Source organism: Cygnus atratus, chromosome 3 (genome assembly GCF_013377495.2).
Source record: "Cygnus atratus isolate AKBS03 ecotype Queensland, Australia chromosome 3, CAtr_DNAZoo_HiC_assembly, whole genome shotgun sequence".
NCBI classification, from domain to species: domain Eukaryota; kingdom Metazoa; phylum Chordata; class Aves; order Anseriformes; family Anatidae; genus Cygnus; species Cygnus atratus.
Window position 1 is genome coordinate 1798525 of NC_066364.1, and position 10805 is coordinate 1809329.

Below are 10805 nucleotides of genomic sequence, written 5' to 3' on the forward strand. Positions count from 1 at the left end.
ACAGTAAACTAATTTATTAATCCTTTTGCTATGTACAAGTTTAATGGAGAAATCTTTGTATGAAACAATTAAAAAGAACAGGGGGGAGAGGGGGGGGGCGAGATTTTTTTTTTTGCTGTTTTTGTTTGTTTGTTTGTTCGTTTCCACGGGGTGTGTCGGGTTTTTTATTATCATTTTCTTTGTACAAACGGCGAAGGGGCGGTGCTGCGGGTGAGACCCGGGCGCGGGGCACGCGGGACATGCTTCGGGCAGCAAATTAGGCAGAAGGGTTGGGGGGGACACACACGGCTCCGGGGTCACGCTGGGAGCCCCGGGAAGGCGCCCCGGCGGGGATGGCAGCTGGGACGCGATACATGCCGGGGGGACGCGACAAGAGACGCACGCGCGGCTGTGTTGCTGAGCAAAGAAGTCAACCCCGGAGTCCTTATCAAACCTCAAGGAAAGCGCAAAAAACAACAATAATAATAAATTATATTGGAAAAAAAAAATAAAACCACAATTCCAGGTGTTTTCTACCCAGCTCTGGGTGCTGCACCGTGCTCCGGTCCCCTTCTGCAGGCGCACGGGGACTGAGCCACGGCGGGATGCGACCTCTCGGTGTCTCAGCATCCCCCAGCCAAAAAGGTGGGGATAAATCCAGGGGGTGTGGATAAATCCCCCGGCCAGGGTCCTGGTGGGGGGCTGGGGCTGGGAGGGGATGCCCAAAAGCATGAAATAATAATCGGGGGGGGGAGGGGGGGGGAGGAACAAAACCAAAAAAAAAAAAATCACTATTTTCCACTGCGTCCAATGTGTGGGGTGTTTCCAATGGCCGAGCGAGGTGCGAATTTTGCAAAAAATCCCGTTTTCCTCTTTTTTTTTTTTTTTTTGGTGGTCCCCCTCCCCGCCGTCCTCGCTCCCGTGTCCGGCGGTGGCCGAATCCTTCCCGTCCTGGCTTAAATTGCTACCGAGTGAAGAGCGGTCATGGGCGGGCACCCAGGTGGCTGCTCCCCAGAAGGGAGAAAAGTGATTTCTGAACGCGTGCGAGTCTGAAGCGCTTTGGGGTCCGTCAGAGAGAGGTGGAGGCTGCTTGGGTGGACAGGAGCAGGGCTAATTTTGCCTGTGCCTGGTGGCGGGTGCCGGGACGCGGTGCCGGAACGCTACAAAAAAAAACAGAAAGAAAACAGAAAAAAAAAAAAAAGAAAGAAAAAGAAATGCAGCTGAGAGCGGAGCGGGAGAGGGGCCGGGATGCTCGGTCCCGGGGGCTGCAGGGCCGGGGAGAAATCCCCTAAGTTAGGGAGATGCCTCGCAGCACAAAAAGAAAAAAAAAAAAAGATAAAAAAGGGGAGGGGAATTAAAAATTCCCCCAATACTCAGTTTTGGGTGTTTTGGGAGGTGGGTGGCCTCGCTGGGTGCAGGGCAGGCGCTGGGGGCTCTGAGCATCCCGACCATCCCGGCTTCTCCTCCCGCCGGCACCGCTTTTCGGGGGCTGCCCCCCAGTCACTGCTAGATTTTGCCAACACAAAGCTTTTGGGAGGCTTCATCTCATTTCTAAAAGCAACGAGTTTGGCTTTTTTTGAGTTTTTTTCCTGCTTTTTGGGGGCTAAAACATTCTGTGTACCTATTTGGTGTTGGGGACAAAACCCTTTCGCCAATCATCCCGGTGTGACCGATGGCAAAGGGACTTTCCTGGGGCTGTCACCGAGCCAGGGACATGCAGCCTTGCCTCGTGGCTTGGTCTTTTCAAGCCATTTTTATTTTTTTCTCCCCATTTTTAATTTGCACCCGTGGGAATGGGGAATGCAGCGCTGGAGCATCCCCACCCAGATCCAGCATCGCCATTCAGCGGGGCGAAAACGGCATTTATTGGGCAAAACCCAACTACAAGGAAAAAAAAAAAAACACAAAAAACAACAAAGAAATAAAAGGGGCCAGGGATGGGTGGGGTCTTATGGGGCAAAACTATGGCACTTTGGGGGGGTGCAATGAAAAATAAAATTAAAAATAAAGCAGCCATCGCTTCCTGGAGAAAACCGGGCACACATGGGACCGGCTCGCGATTCCTAACGGAGGTTTCGGGGCAGGGGAGCAATGGGTTGACTTTTTTGGCCATGGCAGATCCACCTCCAAATGGGTGCCGCGGGGCCGGCTAGATCTCGTTGTGCTCGCTGAGGTCGCCGGCAATGTCGTACTCACTGGAGCGGGGCGACATGCCCAGGTACTGCTTCAGGAACTCGCTAAACCTCTTCTGGTTGTTCCACTTCCTCGCCGACTTGCGCACCCCGATGAAGCCCCCGTACCGCTTCTGCACCCCTCGGGCCACCGGCCACGAGCCGCGCGTCCCCCGCGGGAAGCCACCGCCGAGCCGCCGGGAAATGTCCTCGTCCCGCGACGGGAAAGCGCCCGGCGCCGTCCCCGCGCCTCCGTCTTCGGCGTCCCGCCGCCGCAGCAGCTCGCTTACCTGCAGCGGGCTCGCCGCCGCCTCCGCCGGCCCCGCGGCACCAAAGACGCCGGCACCGGTGGCCCCCCGCCGCGGGGCGGCTCGGTTGGAGGCGGCGCACATCTCCCAGGTGGCCCGCGGCACAGCTTCGCCTTCGCACTCCAGGATGCAGACCTGCGCGGGGAGACACGGGGACGGGTTTCGGATCAGAAATCCCAGAATGTTTTGGGTTGGAAGGGCCCTTAAAGAGCATCAAATTCCAGCCCCCGGCCATGGGCACTGCCAGGGATGGGGCACCCACAGCTCCTCGGGGCAGCCCGTCCAGGGCCTCGCTGCCCTCATCATAAAGGATTTCCTCCTAACATCTAACCTAAACCCACCCTCTTTCAGTTTAAAACCATTACCCTTTGGGTCCTTGGGCATCCCCCCACTTGTAGCCCATCCAACCTCCTGGAAGACACCCCAGAAAGTCACCAGCAGCTCATCAACACTTGCCAGCCATCATTTGGTCCCAAATCCAGGGTTTTAGCCATGCTCAGGCTCCCAGAGGTGACGGAGATGCTGCCACAGCAGCTCTGCATCCCAAACCTCATCACCCACCACCTTTCCCCACTTCCCCACTAGACCCCAAGCTCCCGTCCCGTCCCAGGTTTCAGCCAAACTCACTGCCGAGTATCTACACCACGCTTTGTCCATGGCCATGTCAAGGGAGGCAGTCCCGAAAGCCTTATAAAAGCCAAGAGAAGCCAGACGTCTCCCTGCAGAGAGCTCTTGGGGTGGCTAAGCATGACTTCCCCTCTATAAATCCACACTGGCTGCTCCTGATGACCTTCTTGTCCTTCACGTGTCAGGAAATGCTTTCCAGGATGACGTTCAGGACCGAGGTGAGGCGGACCAGCCTCCTTCATGCCTTCTTTCCCGAGAAGAGACAAGTGCCTTCCCCATGTCCCCAGGAGCCTGCCCTGCTCACCACATCCCTCCAAAGACCATCAAGATATGGCCTTTGAGCCATCAAGAGCGACTTCACCAAGCCATCAGGCTTCCTCAGCATCCAAGGGCGGGTCCCACCGTGGCCGTGTCCCATCCCTTTCCAAGGGTCCACCAAGACAGGGCACAGAGCCAGCTGGGGAAAGCATCCAGGAGAAACCACCCAGGAGAAGATCCCAGCAGAGCCAAACTAATCAATATCCAGAGCTGGGACTGGAGGGCACGGAAGGCAGGGCTCGTCTTTCCTTGCCTCGTCTTTCCAGCCCAAGTTGGCTTCATGGTGGGCTCTTCCAAATGCTTAACACCAACCCGAGGAGCCCTCTGGCTGAAACATGTTGGTGTACGTCTCGTAGCTTTCAGAAATGGTCATCTGCAAGGCCAAAACTCTTGCAGAACCTCTCTTTGCCATGGGTTTGTTGACTTTGCTGGGTGAGAGGTGCCACAGGTCCCCACATGGTGTCCCACATGGAGCTCAAGCACATGACGCAGCAGCAACTCACAATTTCCATGTCTGAGACCAACCACGCTCTTCAGACGAAGAGAAAAAAAGAAAAATAGTTGTCCCAAAGTGACTTTGGGTCTCGTTCACCCGCAGCAGTCCTTGTGTGGGTGTCCTGGGCCAAGCCGAGGTCCTGCCCCCAGGATCTCCAGACCTTTGTCATTGCCTCCTGCAGATGCTCGGTGTCCTGACAATGTCCCAAATGGGGATGAAGGATGAAGGACATTGCATGCAGATAGCATCTCTAGCTGATAGGCTTGGAGAGAAATCATCCAGGGCGTCCAGCTGAAGGCCATCGGTGTCCTGCCATCCACCCACAACACAGCCCCACGGTCACCTTGGGGTCCTCAGCCCTTGTGCTGTTGCCTTAGTTCACATGGAAATGGCTTCTGCCTCCTCGTGGTGCTTTGGGAGTCCTCCAAGCAAGCACAGACCAACGCTCCTCCATGTCCAGAGGCAAAAGTAGCTGGGAAGGCTACCTCCCACCTTGGGCTGGCATTAACGGTGCCACCATGGGTTTGCATGTCCCTAGGCGGCATCTTGAAGACCAGCTCACCAGCTGTCCTGCCCCAAAGTGGCCCCGATGTCCCCAAAGTGGCCCCAAGACATCTTCAAGGAATCTCTGAGGTGGCCTTGAGGTGTATCCGAGGTGGCCATGGTGGCCCTGAGATGGCCCTCGTGTCCCCAAGGTGTCCCCTTATGTCCCCAAGGTGGTCTCCAGGTGGCTCCTGTGGCTCCCAGGTGGCCCTCGTGGCCCCAAAGCAGCCTTGGTGGCCCCAAAGTGGCCCTGGTGGCCCCAAGGTGGCCCCCAGACATCTTCAAAGAGTCCCTGTTGGCCTCAAGATGTCTCCGAGGTGGCCTTGAGGTGTCTCTGAGGTGACCCTTAGATAGTCCTTGTGTCCCCTTATTGTCCCGTGTCCCCTCAATGTTCCCAAGATGTCCCTGTCCTGCCCTGGCAGCTCCGATGGTGCAGGCATGGCAGTAACTTCAGGGCGTCTCTGGTCCCTGCCGCTGAAGTCTCGGCTCTGCAGCCCTTGGAAAGCTACTTGGACATTTCCAGAGTCCTGGGTGAGGACAGATCAGCCCCTCGCTGATGGGATTTCCTTGGCCATTGCTTTGGAAATGGGGGGCTTTGTACCAAATCCCAACAAGCCACTTCCCCCGGCTGAACCCAAGCCTCCAAGGCCCCCAGGCTCCTCTTCCTCAGAGGCACGACCCCATGAGCCACCAACCACCCCATTTCCTCCCCATCTCACTGGCCACCAGTGCCGGGGGAAGACAGAGCAGGAGGGGAGAGCCCCTTTCCAACTGCAAAACAACATTCTGGACCCAAATCAGCGCGATCATGCCCCAGATCTTGCATCCACTGGGACTTAGCAATGAGGTGGCTGCAGCATCTCCGCTGAGCCGCTGGTCCCCGCTGTTTTGGGGCCCATTTCCCACCCCCGGGGGCTTTCCCCATCACAGCCGGCCGTGATTTATTGCTGATGGAGAGGAGAGCGGCAGCGAGGAGGCGGCCGATGCTTCCCCGTGGGCGGCGGGGGAACGGGGTGGAGAGCAAAGCTCCTGGCCAGAGCCTGGCCACGGCTCAGCGGAGGGGAAAGGAAAGCATCATGGGCAGGGACGGGCTGATTCATCCCTTCGCAGCGTGACATTTTCGCCGTCACCGCATCTCCCCTGGGCTCGGCAGCCCTTCGGCTGGCTGCCCCCCCTGGAATATCACATCCCAGCTTGTATCTGCAGCCCCGCTGGGGCACAATGCTGGTCCTGCTGGGGCTCAGAGGCAGTTTTGGTGGCTTTTTGGGTGCTGGTGCCTCTGGCAGGGTGCGTGGTGGTGATGCCGTGAGCCACGAGGGCAGGAAATCTGGGGATGGGGGGCGGGTCTTGGACCCTCCCCGGCACAGTGTGCTCCATTCCGTGGCCATCAGAGCCTTGCGGCCAGCACTCTCGGAGCTGCCCCGTTCCTTGGGACCATCTCGTAGGCTTTGATAATGTCCCTGGGCATAGCCACGGCACTTTTGGGTGCCCACGGAGAAGGGACAATGACACCAGCACCCTCAGTGCTCATAATTCCCAACCACCCCACAAACCCGGTGCCCTTCCCAAGAACCCCAAACCCCCAACCCGGCGCGGGGGGCACTTACGAGGACGTCGAAGCTGTCCCTGTAGAGTTGGCGGTCGCAGCGCAGGCAGTCCCCCCGGCAGTCGCCCCGTGCCCGGGCGAAGAGGCAGAGCAGCAGCAGGTCCCAGAGCACGGCCCTCATGGTGCCAACGGCAGCGGCTGCGGCCGGAGACAAAACCCGTCAGCCCCGGCACGCGCTCGCTGCCACCTCCTAAACGGGCAGGAGCAGCGCTCAGCCCTCCCCAAAATGATTTTTTTTGGGGGGGAAACGATCCCCTCCTTCCCCCCGCCCAGATTCGTTTTCCCAGGCTATCCCATGACACGAGTGCCGGCAGGGCTTATTTTAGCGCCGGGACGTGGCGGGGAGGCACGTCGGGGCTGTCCCCGAGCAGGACACCGCCGGGGCTGAGTGAGGAGGAGATCCCCACCTGCCTTTCCCTGTTCCATTTCCCCTTCCCCATCCGTTTTCAAGGGGCATTTTGGGTGCTGCCACCGCTGTCCCTATCTCGGGAGGTCCCAATGTGCACCGATGTGGGTATCGGTGGCACGTGGTGGTGAAGTGACGTGGCCGTGACAGAGCAGCGAGCGCTTTCCTCCCGTATCAGGATTATTTAGCCCGATGCGTCCCCACGGACCTCTGGTCCTCCTCAAACCCCCCCCTGTGGCTCTCAGCCCCCTGGGAAGAGGGACACGAAGTCTCCATGGTGCCTGGCAGTGGGTCTGGGGGCACTGTGCCCTCTGGGGGGGTGCTGAGGAGACGGGAGCAGAGCCAAATGGTGATGTGGAGATCGGGGCTGCCCTTGGTGGCACCTTCGTGTGAGCCGTGTCCTGGGCAAGGAGGTGGCTGAGATCTCCAAAATCCGTCTTCAAGCTCAGCCACGAGCAGGTGAGGAATCATTCCCCTCCAAAAAAAATGATTTCCCGGCTTTTCAAAAATTTCTGATGGGGTCCAAAACCCACGTGCCCGGCAGCTTCGCCCCAGCGTGGGATGCTCGCAGGCGAGGAAGACCTCGGTGGCAGCAGCGGTGGCTTCGCAACCCGTGCTCCATTGTCATTTTGGGACACTTTGGGGGATTTTGAGGGTGGGCTTGCTTTGCCTTTGCAGGCTGGGCAGGGCTCAGGGCTCATTCCCGTTTGTTTTCCACCGAGATGGGAACATCTTGCAACAGGAGCAGGGCACGCGCTGCCCGGTGTCACGGTCACCTTCCAGCTCGGTGACACAGAGCCTCGCCGAGCCGCTTGTCATTTGCTGGAGGGAAAGCTGATAAGGAGCAGGAATTAAGGCTTAATCTTCGCTGAGTCTCATTAAAACTGGCTGCCGGCGTGAGTCAGAGGATTGGCAGGATGCTCCCGGGAGAGGGCAAGCCCCCCCTCCTCCCCCCCCCCCCGAAAATCTCTCGGCCCCGCAGTGGGGCTGCAAACCCTATCGCATGTCCCCAAAGGGGGTGTCCGGGTGTCCCCAGGAGGGCTCATCTGGCTGTGGCACCACGGCCGGGGCAGGCTCAGGGATTACAGCCCGGCTGCTTAATGGAAAGATGTTATCGAGCGGGAAGGGTGCGAGCCCCAAAAATAAAGAAAATAAATAAAGAAAATAAACCTCCTGTACCATGCACCAGTGCTCAGCCAAACCCCAAAACGCAATCAGCCCATCAGAAGAGCTCCTGGGCACACACAAATTGTGCCTGGATGTTTTTTCGGGGCTGGAGGGATGTGGCATCCTCCGAGACGTTGCGGTGAGCCCCGCCGCTACGGCAGCCCCGGGGGCTCCTCGTCCGTAGTTGACTTACCCTCATTAATATTGGTATTAGGGCAAAGAAAAAAAAGAGAGATTTGCTGGAAATGCAGCCTGCAGTCCTGATAACAGCAGGGTCTGGCTATCCATCAAGGCGGCCGGCTCTTATTTATGGCTCCGGGTGGGAGGACGCGGGAGGTGCAGATGTTTAGAGGGATTAATTTCGGGGGGCAGCGGACGGGACGGAGCCGGTGGGACATCAATAACCCGCGAGGAGAGGAGGAAGGGGAAGCAGGTGCCGGCCGCGCCGCGCTCGCCTTCATTCGATTTGCTATGATTGGGTTTCGGCCGAGCGGGAACATGGGCGGCGCGGAGCTTTTGGGCTGAAAATCAGCCGAAATGGGGCTGCTCGGGGTGATGTTGCGTCCTCTTCCCCGGGGAAATCCTAACGCCGGGGATGGTCCCGGCACACTGCTGCCAGCATCGCCGACGCATCCGCAGGTGTAAATGCGGCGGTGCTTTGGGATCAGGATCAGTCCTGCTGTATGGGGACAAGCTCCATGCCTGGAGCTGAGCTGGCCCTAAGGTTTTTTTTTTATTATTTTATTTTCTCCTAATCCCCGCTCTTCCAACCCAAAGCAAGGCCTGACCCGGCAGGCAGGGAGAGGCGGCCGGGCAGGAGCCACATGGAAGGGGTCCGGCCGCCTCCAGCCGAGCAGCGCAATATTGTCCAACAGTGTCCCCCACCGGCACCAGCTAAAACGCTTCCCCTCCCGCTCCTCCAGCATTAAAAAAAATGCAAAGTTGCCATCAGAAAATAAAGAAAAAAAAAAAAAAGGAGAAGCCAAGGGGAGCACGATGCTACGGCTCCTGCGAGGGCGCCCGAAAACCTTTGTGCCGGCGGCCGGGCGAGCGGCGAAGGGGTTGGGGGCTCGGGGAGATGCTGGGGGAAGCCGGGGGGGGGGGGGTCGGGGCTGCAGCCCCCCCCCAGCTTCCTCGGAGCTCGGCAGAAAAATGAGCTCTTCCTTTTGTTGAGCCCCTCGATCAGGTAATTGGCCATAATTGGCCCAAATTGCACACGCTGCGGCGAGGCGATAAACACAGATGGGGCAGCGACAGACCGCGAGAGGCTGCCGAGAGGTAAAAAGCCCAGGGAGAGAATTTCTCCCCCTGTCCATCCCCGCTCCTCAGCCATTCACTTGGGGACTGCGAGGGGAAAAAAAAAATAAATAAAAGGAACATCAAAAAAAACCATTTTCTTCCCTTTTGTGCTCTGTTGGAGGGGGAAAGGTGCCTGCCAAGCCAGGCGTCCTCCGGCGCATCCCGCGGTGCCCAAGTTGCGAAGTTCCCTTCCCCTTTTGTCCTGGATATTAAAAAAAAAAGGGGGGCAGAAACACCACGAGGGGAAATCTGCGGTGTGGAGGCTCCGCTGCTTCTCCCCGCAGGCCGTCGGGGACGGAGGCACAAAGACGGGGGGATTTTGGTTAAATCCAGCGGGCGAGCCCCAAAACCCCTTCGCCTCTCACCTGCCGCGCCCGCGGCTTCGCGCCGGCTCCTGTTGCATCCCTCGGCGGCTTGGGTCCAAAAAGGGGCAATTTTGGGGAAGGTGAAACTTTTTTTTGGCAGGTGCTCGCCCGGCCGAGCGCGGCACAGAGGGGCTGCTCGTGCAAGCCGAGATATTTCCCTTTACAGGCAGATATTTCTCTTTAACCCTTGGCGGGGAGAGGAACATCTCCCAAACGCATCGAAGCCTGAAAAAAACGGACTTAAAAAAAAAAAAAAAAAAAAAAAACAAAACACGAAAACGAAGAAAAATTCCACCCCCCCACCCACCCCCCCAAGTAGGATGCAAACCGAAGGAGATCTCCTACCTGCGGGTGTGCTGTCAGCCGCCGGCTCCTCTGCTCCGTGACTCCTCCGGCGCCGGTGCCACGGTGGTATATATAGACGGTGTGCACACCCGGCCCCACACCTCCCTCCCCGTCCTCCGAACACGTGCGCTGCTGAGCCCACCCCCGGGGGCTGCCGGCTGAGACGGCACCCGGCAGCTGGGGGCCAGGGATTTGTGTCCCACCCCCCCCCCCCCACACACACACACTTTGCTGTCCCCATCCCTCCGTGGCCGACAAACCCCGTCCCCATCGTCCCAGCGAGGTGTCCTCCGGCGTCGCGGTGGGATTTTGGGGGTGCTGGAGGGGATAAGGGGTGTGCGTGGCGGTGTCGGCCCCCCAAATCCCCGTCTGGGAGGGGATGGGGGGCATAGGGGGGGCACCCCCCTGTAAAGGACCCGCAGAGAGGTGCTGGATTTGTGCCTCGCAGCCTGAACCAGGGCATGGTGCCCCCAAGCACCCTGGGGACCAGGAGGATGCAGGGGTTATGGGGCTGGGGGGAGGGGGCTCGGCTTTGGAATGCCCCAGGGGGCTGTAGGGGCATCCAGCTCCCCAAATCCAGCACCCGGAGCATGCCCTGGGCATTGGGGGGCACCCACCTCCATCCCCCCCCCCCCTCAACCTCATTTAGGGCAGAACGGGTTAAAGACACCACATTTCCACCAGGGACCCTCCGAACCTCCACCGGTGCAGCCCCAGGCTGGGGACGGGGCTCCCCCCGACCCCAAAACAGCCCCAGGGGGGGTCGGAGGGTTCCTGGACCTCGTCGCTCCGGCACGGCTTAATGAGCGCGACGGGCATCGACCGCGGGCGGGCGGCCGTGAATAATCGATTCCTGGCTTGGCAGCCGAAGGGGGAAAATTAAAAAAACTTTTCATCGGGAGGCGCTGGAAAGGGAGGGGACCCCCGGCCCTGCCCGAAAATAGGGCTGAGCCACGGGGGCGCACGCTCCGTCGGGTCCTTCCCCAATGATGTGAGTCCCCGCGCTGCCACCTCGGGGACACGGCCACCTCTGGACCTTTCCTACACAAAGCAGCATCGCCCCAATTTGCCCAGCCAGGTGACATCCCAAATCACCCCGCTCGGATCTCCGAGCTTCCTTCACCACCCCAAAAATCCTTCACCACCCCAAAAATCCTTCACCACCCCAAAAATCC

At 58.9% G+C, this 10805-nt stretch overlaps 1 protein-coding gene across 1 annotated transcript; it reads right to left on the reverse strand.

Moving 5' to 3' along the window:
• Nucleotides 1-1089: 1089 nt before the first annotated feature.
• On the reverse strand, nt 1090-6169 carry PNOC (prepronociceptin). The gene is made up of 3 exons (XM_035563714.2): nt 6050-6169; nt 2176-2593; nt 1090-1139 (listed from the first exon to the last, which is right to left on the reverse strand). Exons 1-3 carry the CDS (start codon nt 6167-6169, stop codon nt 1090-1092), a joined length of 588 nt encoding a protein of 195 aa, XP_035419607.2.
• Between the last annotated feature and the right edge of the window lie 4636 nt (nt 6170-10805).

Bases quoted from the DNA above. Each gene is read 5' to 3' on its own strand.
- PNOC (XM_035563714.2), bottom strand. From the start codon at position 6,169: ATGAGGGCCGTGCTCTGGGACCTGCTGCTGCTCTGCCTCTTCGCCCGG. The intron at 2,594-6,049 runs GTAAGTGCCCCC...CTCCCCGCGCAG, and splicing joins GGGACAGCTTCGACGTCCTC to GTCTGCATCCTGGAGTGCGA. The intron at 1,140-2,175 runs GTGAGTACGACA...TTTTTTTTGTAG, and splicing joins GGGCATGTCGCCCCGCTCCA to CGTTCCGGCACCGCGTCCCG.